Below are 20,916 nucleotides of genomic sequence, written 5' to 3' on the forward strand. Positions count from 1 at the left end.
TAATACTTTGAAACGTACATTAGTTACATCACCAAGAATGGTGGCTCCCTATTGGCCGGTGACCTTATAGCAATTTTGAAATGTACTTTAGTTACGTCATCAAGAACAGTGGTCCTTCATTGGCCGGCAGAATATACAGACATACATACCCAGCCGACTGCTGTTCTTGATGACGTAACGAAAGTATGTATGTATGTATGTATTTGGTTAAAATGGGTGGGGTTTAAAAAAAGGCAAAAGCTTGCTCTGGTGCACTGGCCTAAAAGTGGGTCCTTAAAAACTGCTAAAACGTCTGAAATGTATGTATGTATAGTATGTATGTATGTATGTGTGTAGTATTTAAAAGGGGGGGCTTTTTAGTAAAAAGCCCAGCCCACAAAACCTTCATATATTTAAAACAAATCCAAAATAAGGTTACCAGTGAAGGGCAAAATGCCTATTCACTGGGGACTATGCATGTATGTATGTATGTATGTATTTATGTATTTGGTTAAAATGGGTAGGGTTTAAAAAAAGGCAAGAGTTTGCTCTGGTGCACTGGCCTAAAAGTGGGTCCTTAAAAACTGCTAAAACTTCTGAAATCTATGCATGTAGATATGTATGTATGTATGTATGTATGTGTGTATGTAGTATTTAAAAGGGGGGGCTTTTTTGTAAAAAGCCCAGCCCAGAGATGTGGTGCATTTATAGACACATGAACGCAGCACGTATACGTTCAGCCAACACCAGTCTTACCGGAATCTTATTGCTCTATCAGTTTATGACAGGTGTCTGTCTGCCAGGTCTAATTCTGCCTAGGGCTCCAGATACCTTGAGGCCTGCAAAACAAAGAAGGTTACCCAGGTAGATTATATAAGACGCTTCATGCCCAGCATCGATAATACTTTCAGGATGAACACTGCTTATGTTTCCCTGCTCTGCCTCTTCTGTCTGTGTTCTGGTGACACTGACCTTCAGTTCCACGTAAAAATCGACCACAATGAGAACCAAGGATCGTTGGACCTCAGCCTAAACCACCACCATGACAACCAAGCAACGTTGGAGTTAAGCCTGAACAGTCACCTCACAGGTAAGGATGTTGGAGATGCGGATGTTTGTACAAATCATGAGAGCTGAGAGCCCATTTTGCCCGTTTTCAAGTTCAGTTCAATTAGTTTTTTTGTTTTGTTTTTTTAAGATATATTTTGGGGCTTTTTTATTGGATAGTCTACAGTATGGTGACAGGAAATGGGGAGAGTGATGGGGGGGGGGGGGGGGGGGGGTGACACGCGGCATCAGGAGACACCGTCAGGCTGGCTTAGCAACTTAAAAAATTAAAAATAAAAATATATTTTTTTACAGGATTTCAAACAAAACAGTTCATGTGTCTTATTTCTACTGAACAATGTCATATTCAAGTAAAATAATAAAATAAAGGTGCTTAAATACTCCCTTTGTTTCCCCTAAGCAAAACAATATGCTAATAATAGTCACAGTAGTAACATTTTCACACAAAAAACTAAAGAAACAAGTGGCCATAGTGCACTTCATAGCACTACATAGATTTGAGCCTTTACTCTGTGTAGCTATTTAATACTTGGTTTTTGAATACCTTCTTAACCCATTCTGACCTGAGATCAGATTCTGAAAATGTCTTCTACATCCTGACAGTTTTCATTCTGACCTGAGATCAGATTCTAAATAAATGTCTTCTATGTCAGTCGCTCTTCGATTTTTCAAAAATAGCAGACCTACAAGCTCGTAGCGCGCCACTCGGTGGCGCGCTACGAGCTTGTAGATCTGCTATTTTTCAATAGCTAAAGCATAACATGATGCTAACACAAAAACGGGTTCCCGGTCAGAATGGGTTAAGTTTATCCTTAGCTCCACAGTCTTTCAATTCATCATCACATCTATTCCACAGCTTCACACCCTTTATCGTTATACAATTACTTCTCATGTTGATCCTTTATTTTTTTTTTTAAACATACATTTTCCTCTGAGTGAATAACAGCTCTCTCTCTCATTGTGAACAACCCTTGGATACATTCTGGAAGTGTTTTCATTTTATCTCTAATGTTTTTAAATCAACTAAATCCTTAAATTTCAAAGCACGACATTTTACAAATAATTCATTGGTGGGGTGAATATAGTCAACCCCATTTACAATCCGTATGGCTTTTGTTTTGCAGTAGTAGTGTGATACAGTATAGGTGTTGCCCCAGACTTCAGCGCAGTATGAATATATGGAGTTATGAATGAGCAGTACAGGATATATAATGACTTCTGGTCCAGGATATGTTTAGTTTTGTGCAGTATTGCAATAGATTTCAATATTTTTGCTTTTGTATACTTTATATGAGGTTTCCAATTTAGTTTGATTTAATACTCCCAAGAATTTGTTCTCCGACACTTTCTATTTCTACTGAGTCAATCCTGAGTTTGATGTCCTCACTGATTGTTCCAAACACAATACAATTAGTTTAGCTTACATTCAGTGATAACTTAAGTAAGTTAAGTTATCACTGAATGTAAGCAAAACTTATATTAAATAATTTCTTTAAATTCTTCAACTCCCCTTCGACTGTATCCAATAGTTCATTCAGTGAACACACACACACACACACACACTTAATTATTCCTTTGCAATTAATTTATTTCTATTTCAATACTGAGCAACAACAACAAAACTACAAATGTGACTCTTATGTATTGGTAGCCTACAAGATGTAACAATGAAAATGTAGAATCTTGAAATATACAGAGCAGCACAAATCAGACTGCACAGCCAGTCACAGAGAGTGAGACTGCAGTGAGTCACCACTCACCAACCAATAAGAGAGATGATTATTGATTACAAACAGAGTGAGACTGCAGTGAGTTACCACTCACCAACCAATAAGAGAGATGATTATTGATTACAAACAGAGTGAGACTGCAGTGAGTTACCACTCACCAACCAATAAGAGAGATGATTATTGATTACAAACAAAGTGAGACTGCAGTGAGTTACCACTCACCAACCAATAGGAGAGATGATTATTGATTACAAACAGAGTGAGACTGCAGTGAGTTACCACTCACCAACCAATAAGAGAGATGATTATTGATTACAAACAGAGTGAGACTGCAGTGAGTTACCACTCACCAACCAATAAGAGAGATGATTATTGATTACAAACAGAGTGAGACTGCAGTGAGTTACCACTCACCAACCAATAAGAGAGATGATTATTGATTACAAACAAAGTGAGAATGCAGTGAGTTACCAGTTACAACCATAGAGTATTAAAAGGATATAGACTGATCTGGCGCCATGTTTTCTCCGTTTGTTTGACATGATGTGATTGTGTGTATTTTATCAATTAATTAATTAACATTAATTCATTTTCAGAAAAGGACAACAAATCTAATGAGGTGGAAGCCCCGGGAGGAAGTTCTGCAGGTGAGATATAGGTTATAGATATTATATAACGTTATATTATTGCGGCCATGTTGCAGTTTACTATGAAAACCTGTAAGTCAGTCCGTCCGTCACGCCTCGTGACACGCTCCATAAATGGCCAATACAGAATTCATTCCACATTCCGCCGTCACCCAGGCAGATGCATGGGGCGAGGTCGCTTCTCACCCTCAGGGCGTCTACCTGGTATATTATATTGTATTATTAAAGAATGAGGTGGGAGCAACAGGAGGATGTTCTGTGTAAGAGACGTTGGAAAATGACTTACTGTTGCTAAAAGAACACAATAGCGGCCAATCAAATCATTACTATGGGGTGATCAGCCAATCAAACCATCGCTATGGGGTGATCAGCCAATCAAATCATCGTGTTTGTGTTCATACAGACAAAGTTGAGCATAGGAGGGGCTAGCACCCCTCAAAAATCTCCATGAATTCAAGGCTTCATGGCGTGTGTAATTAAGTAACATTATGGGTGAACTACTCCTTTAATTACTTTCATTGATCTCAGAGAATAGATAACTTTTTTTGATCTTACTGTACAGGTGATCCATATAATCCATAATGGAAAGCTTACTCACTCAACAGTGAAAGTGCATGAGTATTTACTGTATGACTGACTTAATGCTAATGTACTGATTTCAGCTCATCTTGCTCAGCTGACAAGCCAAGTGCAACAACTGTGGAGTAAGTATGTTTTATAAATATAATATATACTGACATATTATTAAGTATACATGTATAGAAGTAGGAATTGAAAAAATCCCAAAAGGTTCAATTAAATGGAGGACAAAGTACTCACATTTCCACTTTTAAATTGGCACACACTAATAAATAAACGCTCCCCACACGTCTGAAGATTTGCCATTGACAATGAAAGGGGAATTCAGGTCAAATGTCTGTGATGTGTTTTTCAGAAATGGCTGAGAGCAACGTGAAAGACCTCCAGGTCCATGTTGCAGACCTCCAAACCAGACTCGGTACCAGTGAGGTCCATGTTGCAGACCTCCAAACCAGACTCGGTACCAGTGAGGTCCATGTTGCAGACCTCCAAACCAGACTCGGTACCAGTGAGGTCCATGTTGCAGACCTCCAAACCAGACTCAGTACCAGTGAGGTCCATGTTGCAGACCTCCAAACCAGACTCAGTACCAGTGAGGTCCATGTTGCAGACCTCCAAACCAGACTCAGTACCAGTGAAGGCCAAGTTGAAGTTCTCCAGACCAGACTTAATGCTAGTGAGAGTCAAGTCTTTGAGACCAGACTTAGTGCCAGTGAGAGTCAGATTGAAGGCTTTGTGACCAGACTTAGTGCTAGTGAGAGTCATAGTGAGGGCTTTGAGACCAGACTTAATGCTAGTCAGAGTCAAGTTGAAGGCTTTGAGACCAGACTTAGTGCTAGTGAGAGTCAGATTGAAGGCTTTGAGACCAGACTTAATGCAAGTGAGAGTCATAGTGAGGGCTTTGAGACCAGACTTAGTGCTAGTGAGAGTCATAGTGAGGGCTTTGAGACCAGACTTAATGCTAGTCAGAGTCAAGTTGAAGGCTTTGAGACCAGACTTAGTGCTAGTGAGAGTCAAGTTGAAGGCTTTGAGACCAGACTTAGTGCTAGTGAGAGTCAGATTGAAGGCTTTGAGACCAGACTTAGTGCTAGTGAGAGTCAGATTGAAGGCTTTGAGACCAGACTTAATGCTAGTGAGAGTCAGATTGAGGGCTTTGAGGCTTTCAGACTCAACACCAGCACGGTCCAGATTGAAGACTTGAAGGAAGAAAGTGAAGGTAATTTGATCCAGATGGTGTTCAGTGAATGCAAGTATAAATGTGTAGTGTTGAAAAGGGACTTACTTTGGGGTTAAATAGTAGTTCACACAAACTGACTTATTATCAGTTACACTCGTCTCCCCACGAAGCCTTGAATTGACCACGACTCAACCGGTCATCAGATTATATGCTTATTGGAATGTGACAAAAACTGGGGGGGGGAAATCACACCCGTGTGAAGTGAGGGGCGCTCTTATCATCATACATCACATTCCGTGCTCAGCCAATCAAATCATCACAAATGTCATTCCGGCCAATCATGTTTGGCGTGTTCACTTTTCTGCCTTCACATTTTGGCCAATCAAATCATCGCTATGGGGTGATCAGCCAATCAAATTAACACAAACAGACAAAGCTGGGCATGGGAGGGGCTAGCACCCCTCAAAAATCTCCATGAATTCAAGGCTTCATGCGGTGTGTAACTAAGTCACATTATGGGTGAACTACTCCTTTAATTACTTTCATTGATCTCAGAGAATAGATCATTGTTTTTGATCATGTATCTTACTGTACAGGTGATCCATATAATCCATAATGGAAAGCTTACTCACTCAACAGTGAAAGTGCATGAGTATTTACTGTATGACTGACTTAATGCTAATGTACTGATTTCAGCTCATCTTGCTCAGCTGACCACCATAGAAACCAGGCTGACTGCTGCTGAAAGTAAGTATGTTTTATAAATATAATATATACTAACATATTATTAAGTATATACAGGTGCATCCATGCAATGTTTTTTAGTTATAGTTCTTCTATTTATAGTGACTCATAGGAATAGACTATGTGACAACCAGCCCGTATAGTCTGGTGACACCGGAGAGACGGGTGACAGCCGGAATGTAGACGGCACCTGGGTGAGCAGTATGGGTTAGCGCCCCAGCCTGTGTCCTCCGTGAGGAGGAAGCCCAACAACCCTCGGTGAGGCCTTTGGGAGGACCATGCAAGCAGCAAGCGGAACCGCAGCACCATGTCCCTGCGGGCTGCGGAACCATTGCCCAACACTCCTGAATGAAGTGTCTGGTGCTGGGACTCTGGTGCAACGCACAGGTCCTGAGCCTAGTCCCTCCATGCGCCAGAAGTGTACCTCCCAGCCCTGGCAGAGTAGTTCTGGAGTAGTTCCAACGGATTGTGTGCCCCTGGCTTTTCCCTAGTGGGACTGATTGAGGGTAGCTACTGGCCGCACACACTGGTATAGCTAAAGAACACACACTGGTATAGCTAAAGAACACACACTGGTATAGCTAAAGAACACACACTGGTATAGCCAAAGTGCCAAGAATGTATTATAGGACAAAGAGAATACAGAAACCAACGTTTGGGCAGATAACTGACACACTTCAGGGTATGTGTAAAAACATTTCAAATGACCATATAGAGCCTGGGCTAGTCTTACAACCAATCACATTCTGACCCATATAGAGCCTGGGCTAGTCTTACAACCAATCACATTCTGACCCATATAGAGCCTGGACTAGTCTTACAACCAATCACATTCTGACCCATATAGAGCCTGGGATAGTCTTACAACCAATCACATTCTGACCCATATAGAGCCTGGACTAGTCTTACAACCAATCACATTCTGACCCATATAGAGCCTGGGCTAGTCTTACAACCAATCACATTCTGACCCATATAGAGCCTGGGCTAGTCTTACAACCAATCACATTCTGACCCATATAGAGCCTGGGCTAGTCTTACAACCAATCACATTCTGACCCATATAGAGCCTGGGCTAGTCTTACAACCAATCACATTCTGATGAGTGCTGAGAGCAATCAGAGTGAAATACTAGCAGCCCTACTATACAGCCCTGGGGGACCCCGGTCAGGTTTAAGTGGATATTAATGAGTAATTATGTGTAAATATTGATGGTACTGTCACACTCACAACATGTTACAATTAACCAAAGTAATGACTTTACCGTCTTCCACTATTAAATGTCAGTGAGGATCTGACCATTAAGGTGAATGAAAGATTTAGGTTTACAGTTTTCTGGATCCCCAAGGACCCTGTTTTTGTTCTACACTATATATCTTTGCTGAAAATAGCAGATCTACAAGTGCACAACAGAACATGGCCCAGTTCAACACATTGCGAGAATTGAGCTATTTCTGCTCCAGAACAGAGTTACTATAGGGTTCAAGTAATTAATAATAAATGATAATAAATCCTGTCTCTGTATTTGACAGACAGTAATATTCCATATAGTAGTTATGTTAGTGACCGTTTAGTTTTAACAGCCTATACTTTGTCTTGTTGGAGCTTTACAACAAGATTTGTGTATTGGCTTAATATAATATTATGCTTTTATAATATTTAAAGTGTTTGATAATGCTCCTCCTGTGTTGACAGACAAACCGAAGGTGGCCTTCTCTGCTGGTTTGGGTTATGGACAAGTTGGACCGTATAGTTCTCGCACCACTCTGATCTACAAGAACGTCATCACTAACATCGGCAACGCCTACAATTCATCTACAGGTGATTAAACTACAATCCATCTGTACACACATGTACTTAAAGTACTACAAGTAAAAAGTAGAAATGTTCCATTTCATGTTTTCAAATGTATAAACATCTTTTGGAAATAGATTGATTGTAGATCAGCTATTTTCAAATGGCTGAAATGCGTTAAAGGCTGAAGTGGTTACTGTATGTTTTGTAGTAATAATCTAAATCTACAAAGTAACTATAACTAAAGTTGTCAAATAAATGTAGTGGAGAAAAGTACAATATTTGGATCCGAGTAAAACTGTTAATACTCAAGTAAACTACAAATACCAAAATGTTTTACTTAAGTAAATGTACTTAGTTACTTTCCACCACTGTGTGTTTCACATTGAAAACAACAGTCCAGAGGAGATGAGGAAAGTAACCTCTTAACTCACACAAACTTATAGATCTGACTTTTAAAATTAAGGTTTTTATTTTTATAATTGTATTTTTTATTTATATTAATGTAATGTGTTCTCTCATCCTGTGTTCTCAGGGGTCTTTTCTGCGCCGGTCAGAGGACTCTATCACTTCACATATGCTGCATATAACATACGGTCATCAGAGTGGTTCTGTGTCCACATGTATAAGAATGAGCAGAGCATCTTAGTTAACTGTGGATACAATAGTGGAGGTGTTGAACAGATATCTAGTGGAATGATGGTAGAGCTGGAGGAGGGAGACACTGTTGACATGCGTTTAGATTCAGGGCAGAGGCTCTATGATAACATAGACAACTACAATGTGTTCAATGGTGTTCTGCTCTATTCTATGTAACACTGTCTGCTACTGGTACCATTACTTTATACAGTGTTCTGGTCTATTCTATGTAACACTGTCTGGTACTGGTACCATTACTTTATACAGTGTTCTGGTCTATTCTATGTAACACTGTCTGGTACTGGTACCATTACTTTATACAGTGTTCTGGGTCTATTCTATGTAACACTGTCTGGTACTGGTACCATTACTTTAAACAGTGTTCTGGGTCTATTCTATGTAACACTGTCTGGTACTGGTACCATTACTTTAAACAGTGTTCTGGTCTATTCTATGTAACACTGTCTGCTACTGGTACCATTACTTTATACAGTGTTCTGGTCTATTCTATGTAACACTGTCTGGTACTGGTACCATTACTTTATACAGTGTTCTGGTCTATTCTATGTAACACTGTCTGGTACTGGTACCATTACTTTATACAGTGTTCTGGTCTATGCTCTGTAACACTGTCTGGTACTGGTACCATTACTTTATACAGTGTTCTGGTCTATTCTATGTAACACTGTCTGGTACTGGTACCATTACTTTATACAGTGTTCTGGGTCTATTCTATGTAACACTGTCTGGTACTGGTACCATTACTTTAAACAGTGTTCTGGGTCTATTCTATGTAACACTGTCTGGTACTGGTACCATTACTTTAAACAGTGTTCTGGTCTATTCTATGTAACACTGTCTGCTACTGGTACCATTACTTTATACAGTGTTCTGGTCTATTCTATGTAACACTGTCTGGTACTGGTACCATTACTTTATACAGTGTTCTGGTCTATGCTCTGTAACACTGTCTGGTACTGGTACCATTACTTTATACAGTGTTCTGGTCTATTCTATGTAACACTGTCTGCTACTGGTACCATTACTTTATACAGTGTTCTGGTCTATTCTATGTAACACTGTCTGGTACTGGTACCATTACTTTATACAGTGTTCTGGTCTATTCTATGTAACACTGTCTGCTACTGGTACCATTACTTTATACAGTGTTCTGGTCTATTCTATGTAACACTGTCTGGTACTGGTACCATTACTTTATACAGTGTTCTGGTCTATTCTATGTAACACTGTCTGCTACTGGTACCATTACTTTATACAGTGTTCTGGTCTATTCTATGTAACACTGTCTGGTACTGGTACCATTACTTTATACAGTGTTCTGGTCTATATCTGAGCTATAATTCCATCTGACAGCTTTAAGAGTCTCCTGTCTAGATTATAATGACCACCGGGTTTGTTAAGATTTCAATTCAGACAATAGATTTTTAATTTCAGATACATTAGTGAATGACAATTCAAATTAGAATAATTTGTCCTGCATGATATCATTTTTAATAATTGATCCAGATAGATGACTGTTTGCAGGCATGTCATTTCCTATGGTATCAACTTTACTTAAATAATTGTTGAAATAATCAGAAAATTCTTGGGGCTTTGTGATGAAGCGTTCTCCCGATTCAATAAATGATGGTGTTTTGCTCATTTTATCTCTACCGGTGATTTGATTGAGAGAGAATACTTTTTATCATCATGTATAATTTCTTCAATTCTAGATTGGTAGTTTAGGCTTTTTTCTGTTTATTTAATGTGGTCACTTTGTCTCTTAAAGAGCGATATTATGCTAGCCAGTCCTCTGATCTACCTGAATCTACAGAAACTATTTTACCTTCATCTCTATCTTTCATCAAGCTTCTCAGCGTTGTCAGCTTTTCATCTACTATTTTCAATAGGCCTATGCTTTGAAAAAGAATCTGAAATAAAATCTGAAAGTTTAAATTGTGTTGAAACATTGTAACAATACACATCTTCTCTCATGGGGTCTATGCTGTCACAGACGGGGGTCCACAGACAAATAGATCATTTTGGGGTCTATGCTGTCACAGACGGGGGTCCACAGACAAACAGATCATTTTGGGGTCTATGCTGTCACAGACGGGGGTCCACAGACAAATAGATCATTTTGGGGTCTATGCTGTCACAGACGGGGGTCCACAGACAAATAGATCATTTTGGGGTCTATGCTGTCACAGACGGGGGTCCACAGACAAATAGATCATTTTGGGGTCTATGCTGTCACAGACGGGGGTCCACAGACAAATAGATCATTTTGGGGTCTATGCTGTCACAGACGGGGGTCCACAGACAAATAGATCATTTTGGGGTCTATGCTGTCACAGACGGGGGTCCACAGACAAATAGATCATTTTGGGGTCTATGCTGTCACAGACGGGGGTCCACAGACAAATAGATCATTTTGGGGTCTATGCTGTCACAGACGGGGGTCCACAGACAAATGGATCATTTTGGGGTCCTTGACATGAACATGTTAGAGAAGCATTAGGTTAAAGAGCCTCCATAATGTTCATATCCTTTTAGACCAAGTGTATATTGTACTGCAGGCTGTTTGCATTTCTGTCAAATAATTTTCAATCAATCAAATAAATGAGAAAAGGGCATGTTGTGAGCTTTTACTGTAGTTCTGCTACTTTGACTAATTCTGAGCATTTTCCCTCCAAATAATGACATTTCTACATACATACACGCACGTGTGTACACATACATGTACACATACATACACAGCTCCGCATAGGATGATGAATTGAACAAGGTGGACCTTGTTGTAAACAAGTGTAATGCTTAATTGGGACGTCTACTCACAGTTAACTGTCTTTGTATTGAGTTTGTGCTTGAAATGTGCTGTAATTCTGCAAACTGTTAATAAATATTTCAATCAATCAATCAATCAATCAGCACCACTCAACAATGTGAGAACTACTTCTTCTATCACTTTGATTTGCTTGAACATTGCTTGAACAGTCAACAAACTGAACTGTGGGCCAATGCTGCCACCTGCTGGCACATAACAGAAGTAACAGTTCTACTGTAAAAGGGTTGACAGGGTCGTCAGCTACAATTTACAATGGAGTCATTTATCAGACGCTCTGAATCCAGAGAGACTTACAGTAAGGTTCAACACATGGTAATACATCAAATACATCAAAAAATAGTCATCAATAATCATAAGTAAGCTAAGAACCTAACATCTGTCTAACAGTAGAATATTAAACTATGGTACAGTAACACAAAAGAGTGTTATTTCTACAGTCATAAACATGCTATCTACTCTCTAACAGGAGTATAAAGCATGTAAACACACATCAGTGAATGTATGAAACACAATGACTGAACCCACAGAAGCTACCAGAGCACATCCTTCAGATAATTAATTAATTAGGTGCAAAGACAGTTTGTTATAATGACAAACATTTATAAAACGTCAAATAATTGTACAGTACTACTCAACCCCATCCCCAAAGGCAGTCTCCAAGTAAGGTCAATATAGTAGGCTAATAGTTAAACAAAAGGTGAAATAATTGTCCTACAGTACTACCCAACTGCATCCCCAAAGGCAGTCTCTCACTTGGTCAATAGTAGGCTATAGGCCTAATAGTTACATTAGTCTCTCACTTGGTCAATAGTAGGCTATAGGCCTAATAGTTACATTTAACAAGACATTCTTGAACACAGACAAAAGTAGATAATGTGCACAAACTTGGGGAAACTCGACAACAATTGTTTCAGGAGGATATTATGAACACAAAAAGCAGTTAATGTGCAACCAATAAGCTGTATAATAACATCTATCTATAATATGTTGGTACTTTATACACCTTGATAAGGAATGTCTCTTCAACCAAGCTGTATAATAACATCTATCTATAATATGTTGGTACTTTATACACCTTGATAAGGAATATGTCTCTTCAACCAAGCTGTATAATAACATCTATCTATAATATGTTGGTACTTTATACACCTTGATAAGGAATGTCTCTTCAACCAAGCTGTATAATAACATCTATCTATAATATGTTGGTACTTTATACACCTTGATAAGGAATGTCTCTTCAACCAAGCTGTATAATAACATCTATCTATAATATGTTGGTACTTTATACACCTTGATAAGGAATATGTCTCTTCAACCAAGCTGTATAATAACATCTATCTATAATATGTTGGTACTTTATACACCTTGATAAGGAATAATGTCTCTTCCAGACTCACTGTGGTTGAATGGCTGCACAACCCACTTCTACAATGGTCACTTCTCTAATGTGTCATCAACAACAACATCTGGTGTAGGCCTATATAGTTCACACACACACACACACACACACACACACACACACACACACACACACACACACACACACACACACACACACACACACACACACACACACACACACACAGTCGCTTTATCAAAGTGTCAGAAACTTTACTACATTTGGGTTCTGCTTGTGGGGCTAAGGCGGTCGACAATGACACACGTTTGAACAGCACATTTCTGCACGGCGGCAGAAGCAATGAACAATAATGTGTGTCTTACTTACCTGGGATATAAAGTTCCTTCCCTTTCCCCATGAATTAATCCAACAGGGTAATAGTTGTAGCGAACCAGGCTGGATGAAGAGGTTGAAGGCCGACTGATGATGTGAAGTTTCTTTAATAGATCAACGTGAAAACTAAAAACAAGGACACAAACATATAATCAACACAGGCAGCCACATCCAATAATATGAGGCATTCATATAAACAAATACGTTTACAAATAACCAGTAAAAAGGTACATATCAATTATCAAACCATATAAACAAACCAATAAAAAGGTACATATCAAACCATATAAACAAACCAATAAAAAGGTACATATTATCAAACCATAATACCACATGAGCAAAATACCAACTAAACAAAATCCCACAACAATATGACACAAACCAATAACCATAAAAATGGACATTCACCTTGTTCCCTCTCCAGCTATAGACGCTAACTTGTTACCATGGTGTCCCAATATCATGATGTCACTCGATCACGTCATTCTCCAGGAAAGTCACTAAAACCAATAAATACATAATTAAAATCCGGCAGTTCGATTTCCATTTCATTTGTTGTTTCATTTGTCTTCATTTGGTGAGGTTAGGCTTAGCTTTTAATGACTATGGTTTGGAGCACATGAGAAACAAACATTTCTGTCTGACTGACGCTGGGCTGTCTTTAGTCAGTATGACTCTGGTGAGTGAGCAAGCTTCCCGTTTGCCCACATAGCCTTTCAAAATAAAGGCCTTTCGTCCATTTCATTCCGGGGTCCGTTACACAGGGTAATAGTTTATTAAATGAGTTTGTAACGCGCTATCCACACTTTTCCTGGGCTGTGTGTGCTCCAGTTCCTGTCGATTTGATCCAATAAAAGCCAATGAAACTGGTCAGATGACCAATGATATCCAATGAAATCAATACTCCATGAACTACAGAGTCAGACCCAAACACCTTTTTCAACATCTAACCAGTTTTATTTGTCTTTTTTTTATTATGCTGCTGTGTTTTATTTAATTGTATCCTTGCAGGCTGCGTTTTATGTAATTAATTTGCATGCACTATACATGGGGACTCAGGAATTACAGTTTAATTGATGAATATATTAATTAATTAGAACTGTTTGCAGAATTACAGTATATTTCAAATACAACTGTAGGCCTGCATTGCACTTTAATGTAGTTACTTAGTTACTATTTAATATTTAGTTACTACTGTATTGTGTTTGGTAGTAAGAGAATCTTACTTATTTCTTTATTGAATTTCTATAATTTTGTCAATGCAAAAAAACATGGCATAATAATGTAATGAAAGTTAAACCATAGCGCACTTTTTATTTTGATAGATAGGCTAATATCCACTTGCAGCCCTGTTGTCTTCATTATATAAGCATGTTAAGGCTTACATTTTTTTGCGGCTCCAGGTAGATATTGAATTAATTGTTTTGGTCGAAAATGGCTCATTCACCATCTTGGGTTGCCGACCCCTGATCTAACCCATCAAAAAAGAATATTCCTCCCCAACACCACCACCAGGTGGGGCTGAAGCGCACTCAGCACCCCACACAGGTTTTTATTGATAGCCTGATAGTGGTTCTAATCTTAAATTAAAGTGTTGTCCGGGGACCCCCGGGCCAGGGGTCCCTTTGGGAGGTTACAGGGGGTCCCTGGGCCAGGGGTCCCTTTGGGAGGTTACAGGGGCTCCCCGGGGCCAGGGGTCCATTTGGGAGGTTACAGGGGGTCCCCGGGCCAGGGGTCGCTTTGGAGGTTACAGGGGGTCCCCGGGCCAGGGGTCCCTTTGGGAGGTTACAGGGGGTCCCGGGGCAAGGGGTCCCTTTGGGAGGTTACAGGGGGTCCCGGGGCAAGGGGTCCCTTTGGGAGGTTACAGGGGGTCCCCGGGCCAGGGGTCCCTTTGGGAGGTTACAGGAGGTCCCCAGCAGAATTAGTTAATATAGACTCACAATCAGTTTAACCACTTTATCCATAAAGTCACAGTGCAACACTTTGTGCCATACACAGTGTGCTCAGCTCACTGACATGACTCTGTCTTCATGCCCAGAGTACAGCTCAGCTCAGCTCACTGACATGACAGCTCAGCACTGGTACCATTACTTACAGTGTTCTGGTCTATTCTATGTAACACTGCTACTGGTACCATTACTTTATACAGTGTTCTGGTCTATTCTACAGTATGTAACACTGCTACTGGTACCATTACTTTATACAGTGTTCTGGTCTATTCTACAGTATGTAACACTGCTACTGGTACCATTACTTTATACAGTGTTCTGGTCTATTCTATGTAACACTGTCTGCTACTGGTACCATTACTTTATACAGTGTTCTGGTCTATTCTATGTAACACTGTCTGGTACTGGTACCATTACTTTATACAGTGTTCTGGTCTATTCTATGTAACACTGTCTGCTACTGGTACCATTACTTTATACAGTGTTCTGGTCTATTCTATGTAACACTGTCTGGTACTGGTACCATTACTTTATACAGTGTTCTGGTCTATATCTGAGCTATAATTCCATCTGACAGCTTTAAGAGTCTCCTGTCTAGATTATAATGACCACCGGGTTTGTTAAGATTTCAATTCAGACAATAGATTTTTAATTTCAGATATACATTAGTGAATGACAATTCAAATTAGAATAATTTGTCCTGCATGATATCATTTTTAATAATTGATCCAGATAGATGACCGTTTGCAGGCAGCATGCCATTTCTTATGGTATCAACTTGACTTATTGTTGTGAAATAATCAGCTAATTCTTGGGGCTCGGTGATGAAGCGTTCACCCGATTCAATAAATGATGGTGTTTTGCTCATTTTTATCTCTACTCATGATTTGAGAGAGAATACTCCAGCGTTTCTTACCATCATGTATAATTTATTCAATTCTAGATTGGTAGTTTTAGTTTAGGCTTTTTTCTGTTCACTTAGTTTCTTAAAGAGCGATATGCTAGCCAGTCCTCTGATCTAACTGAATCTACAGAAACTCTATCTTTCCTCAAGCTTCTCAGCGTTGTCAGCTTTTCATCTACTATTTTCAATATGCTTTGAATAATAATCTGAAGTAATTATGAAAGTTTAATTTGTGTTGAAACATTGTAACAATACAAATGTTCTCTCATGGGGTCTACGCTGTCACAGACGGGGGTCCACAGACAAATAGATCATTTTGGGGTCTATGCTGTCACAGACAAATAGATCATTTTGGGGTCTATGCTGTCACAGACGGGGGTCCACAGACAAATAGATCATTTTGGGGTCTATGCTGTCACAGACGGGGGTCCACAGACAAATAGATCATTTTGGGGTCTATGCTGTCACAGACGGGGGTCCACAGACAAATAGATCATTTTGGGGTCTATGCTGTCACAGACGGGGGTCCACAGACAAACAGATCATTTTGGGGTCTATGCTGTCACAGACGGGGGTCCACAGACAAATAGATCATTTTGGGGTCTATGCTGTCACAGACGGGGGTCCACAGACAAATAGATCATTTTGGGGTCCTTGACATGAACATGTTTGAGAAGCATTACGTTAAAGAGCCTCCATAAACCATGGCAACCCTCCATCCACAGCCTAGGACCTCCTACAACCTAAAAGTTATCTCACCTCTGATCACAGTTACAGGTGCCTCTTATTAAACTATGGTGACACTTAAACTCCTCCATTAATCAGTCATCATGTTTATCTGTCTTTGTCTCAAGTGTTCCAGTAAAAAGTAACCCATCGGCATTTTATCCTTGATGTTTCCGTGAGAAGTATTCGCATCAAATCAAGTGTAGCCTGTAGTGTGTGTGTGTGTGTGTGTGTGTGTGTGTGTGTGTGTGTGTGTGTGTGCGCGCGTGTGTGTGTGTGTCCTCCCCATTACCACGGTACATCTGCATGCCTTGGACTTTCTCATCAACAGAGCATACCTGATCAGTTTACAGCCACAAGCTACCTTGCCAAACCAAACAAGTGGTTAGCTGGTAGAATGTGTTTTGATGAAAGTGTTCATCAGAGCTGTGATGCCTATACTCTAAAGCCGTCGTATGCATGGAATGGAATTTGGAACGCAACAAATATTTATGATTGACGAATGTGGATTATTTGGTTCTCTCTCTCTCTCTCAGAGCTGTGGAGGTGTGTGTGTGTGTGTGTGTGTGTGTGTGTGTGTGTGTGTGTGTGTGGGGGGGGGGGGGGGTCATACTGATGTCATTCAGTTCACCTCTCCACTCTCCCATATTGTTGAACACTTAATGCAAGTAGAAGCAGTCAGTCAGTCACACACTACATAATGCTACCAAATGAAGCACCGTCAGTGCTGCAGTGTAGTGGTGAGAAAGAAGGTGAGAAATGTGTGATATATTTTGTTATATGTAGCCGTTAATACTTTATGAAAGGAGAAAGCTTGCCAATAGCGTCAGTTTGATAATAACCGGCCCTGGACAACAGATTCATGGAGTGTGTATATATATGTGGTGTGGTCAGACAGTGACATAATTAAAGTCAAACGGCATGCGAGGGACCTGCAGTGAAAACAACAGAATGCATGTTATCTGTTCAGAGAGGCTAACATGTCATTGTTCTGACCTCCCGTTAGTCAGTCGTCCCACTAGTAAAGTACCATGAAGGCTGTCTACAGTCCCACTAGTAAAGTACCATGAAGGCTGTCTACAGTCCCACTAGTAAAGTACCATGAAGGCTGTCTACAGTCCCACTAGTAAAGTACCATGAAGGCTGTCTACAGTCCCACTAGTAAAGTACCATGAAGGCTGTCTACAGTCCCACTAGTAAAGTACCATGAAGGCTGTCTATAGTCCCACTAGTAAAGTACCATGAAGGCTGTCTACAGTCCCACTAGTAAAGTACCATGAAGGCTGTCTACAGTCCCACTAGTAAAGTACCATGAAGGCTGTCTACAGTCCCACTAGTAAAGTACCATGAAGGCTGTCTACAGTCCCACTAGTAAAGTACCATGAAGGCTGTCTACAGTCCCACTAGTAAAGTACCATGAAGGCTGTCTACAGTCCCACTAGTAAAGTACCATGAAGGCTGTCTACAGTCCCACTAGTAAAGTACCATGAAGGCTGTCTACAGTCCCACTAGTAAAGTACCATGAAGGCTGTCTACAGTCCCACTAGTAAAGTACCATGAAGGCTGTCTACAGTCCCACTAGTAAAGTACCATGAAGGCTGTCTACAGTCCCACTAGTAAAGTACCATGAAGGCTGTCTACAGTCCCACTAGTAAAGTACCATGAAGGCTGTCTACAGTCCCACTAGTAAAGTACCATGAAGGCTGTCTACAGTCCCACTAGTAAAGTACCATGAAGGCTGTCTACAGTCCCACTAGTAAAGTACCATGAAGGCCGTCTACAGTGCCTTCGGAAAGTATTCACACCCCTTCACTTTTACCACATTTTGTTTTGTTACAGCCTCATTTCAAAATGGATTAAATTCGTTTTTTTTCCTCATCAATCTACACACAATACCCCATAATGATGAAGTGAACAAAGTTTTTTCAAATATTTTGTTAATTTGTAAAAAAAATAAGAAACTGGAAAAACACATGTACATAAGTATTCACACTGTTGACTTAGTACTAAGTTGAGGCACCTTTGGCAGCAATTACAGCCTTAATACTTTTTGGGAATGATCCTACAAGCTTGGCACACTTGAATTTGGGGTATTTTCCCCCTTCTCTGCAGATCCTCTCAAGCTCTGTCAGGTTAGACGGGGAGCGTCGCTGCACAGCTATTTTCAGGTCCTTCCAGAGATGCTCAATGGGGTTCAAGTCTGGGCTCTGGCTGGGCCACTCCAGGACTTTCACAGAGTTGTCCTTAAACCAATCCTTCGTTATCTTAGCTGTGTGCTTGGGGTCGTTGTCCTGTTGGAAGGTGAATCGTTGACCAAGTCGGAGGTCCTGAGTGCTCTGGAGCAGGTTTTCATCCAGGATGTCTCTGTACACTGCTCCATTCATCTTTCCCTCTATCCTGACAAGTCTCCCAGTTCCTGCCGTTGAAAAATATCCCCACAGCATGATGCTGCCACCACCATGCTTCACCGTAGGGATGGTATTTGCCAGGTGATGAGCGGTGCCTGGGTTCCTCCAGACCGAAGCCTCTCCTCAATAAAAGGCACATGACAGCCGGGCATCACAGTGCGCATGGAGTTTGCCAAAAGGCACCTAAACGACTCTCAGACCATTATTAACAAGATTCTTTGGTCTGATTAAACAAAAATAGAGCTTTTTGGCCTGAATGCCAAGCCCATCACAAACTTGAAATACTTATCTGAAGTGAAAGTGCATGAGTATTTACTGTATGACTGACTTAATGCTAATGTACTGATTTCAGCTCATCTTGCTCAGCTGACCACCACAGAAACCAGGCTGACTGAAAGTAAGTATGTTTTATAAATATAATATATACTAACATATTATTAAGTCAGGAGCTGTGATGACTGCTGTCAAGCTGTCATATGTAGGCGTGGAATGGAAAAGCATGCTTGCATGGAATGCAGAGCATGTTCTAAATGTCTGCCAGCCTTTCCAGGTAAAAAGAAAAAGAAAAGGTTACGGGTAGGCGGTAGCCAGGTAGTGTACAGTATATAAGATCCTGCTTGCCACAGCATGACACACATCTTCTAAGATGGATACTGCTGCCATGTTCCTGCTCGTCCTCTTCTGCCTGTGTTCAGCCGACACCGACCTGCCGTTCCAGTTGAGCATCAACCACCTCGAGATCCAAGGATCGGCGGTGGAGGTGAACCTCAACCGCCACGACGACCGGCCCACAAACCACATCACAGGTATAAGGATGCTGGAGAGGCTGTTACTGCAGTGTGCACGGCGCAGTCAGACCTGCATGCCTGAGAGGGAGGGTCAGACAGCTATCTTTATACTATAGCCCAGTGGTGGGCAATTATTTTTCCCAAGGGGCCAAATGAGAAACAGAAAATATTTTGGAGGGCCGGGCCAAAAGGCTGAACTTAATTATGCATGATATCAATTTTATTTCTATATAAATAGCAGTAAATGGCATTGTTTTACAAGACAACAAGACAAGACAACTCACCCTTTTTGGTGAGTTGTCCGGACAACTGAATATGTACCCTTTGAGCTCTTTTATATACTTTACTGAAAATTTCACCAGAATACTTTACTGAATATTTCACGAGAATACAACACAAGAGTCAAATGTACGGTCAAATGTAATGTATTTTATCACTTGTAATTTCTCACAGGGGTGGGAAACTTTGATGATGGAGAGGGCCACTATATTTCAAACTCACTCCAGAGGGCCACAATGCATATAGTCAAAGGCAGCTGATCTACAAGCTCAAAACGTGTCACAGTGCAATGCATTTTGAGCTTGTAGATCTGCTTTTTTTTGCTATTTTTTAAAATTGGAATCCGGAAAAGTAATCTTTTTTTTATTTAATTTAAAATACATTAACTTTATGATTATGAACTGAAATGCAAATATTGGACATAAAAAAAGTCACTAAGCTATTAACACATCAGACTGAAGTAATTAAAGCGGGTTTGGAATTGCAGACGAGGACGTATTCTGTGTTACCCGGGCCTCGTCTGGACACCACATCCGTTTGTTTCTTTTCTCCGTTTGTTTGACCTGATGTGATTGTGTGTATTTATCAATTAATTCATTCATTAATTAACATTAATTCATTTTCAGAAAATGACAACAAATCTAATGAGGTGGAAGCCCCGGGAGGAAGTTCTGCAGGTGAGATATAGGTTATAGATATTATATAACGTTATATTATTGCGACCATAGAAAACCTGCAAGTCAGTCCGTCCGTCACGCCTCGTGACACGCTCCATAAATGGCCAATACAGAATTCATTCCATATGTTGATCTGCCGTCACCCAGGCAGATGCGAGAGACGTTGCAAAATGACTTACTGTTGCTAAAAGAACACAATAGCGTGACCAGCCAATCAAATCATCGCTATGGGGTGATCAGCCAAT

General features: G+C 40.3%; 2 protein-coding genes across 3 annotated transcripts in view; both read left to right on the plus strand.

Moving 5' to 3' along the window:
- The window catches only part of LOC308328590 (uncharacterized protein), a 59,765-nt gene that overhangs the window by 15,603 nt on the left and 23,246 nt on the right, over window positions 1–20,916 (plus strand). The window contains exons 2-4 of one of the 2 annotated variants that reach the window (XM_080782537.1): window positions 3,374–3,424; window positions 4,087–4,128; window positions 4,359–4,600. In XM_080782537.1, coding sequence (XP_080638663.1) covers window positions 3,374–3,424; window positions 4,087–4,128; window positions 4,359–4,600 — 335 coding nt within the window. The remainder of the gene's footprint in view (window positions 1–3,373; window positions 3,425–4,086; window positions 4,129–4,358; window positions 4,601–20,916) is intronic. The other variant, XM_080782538.1, reaches the window with a different exon arrangement.
- LOC308328262 (uncharacterized protein) lies at window positions 4,674–8,688 on the plus strand (the record flags this gene model as incomplete). The annotated part of the gene is made up of 5 exons (XM_080782029.1): window positions 4,674–4,715; window positions 4,805–5,219; window positions 5,877–5,927; window positions 7,620–7,745; window positions 8,254–8,688. 5 exons carry the CDS (start codon window positions 4,674–4,676, stop codon window positions 8,532–8,534), a joined length of 915 nt encoding a protein of 304 aa, XP_080638155.1. The 3' UTR covers window positions 8,535–8,688.

This window comes from Protomyctophum bolini, assembly GCF_963924005.1.
Source record: "Protomyctophum bolini genome assembly, chromosome: 14".
Taxonomy (NCBI): domain Eukaryota; kingdom Metazoa; phylum Chordata; class Actinopteri; order Myctophiformes; family Myctophidae; genus Protomyctophum; species Protomyctophum bolini.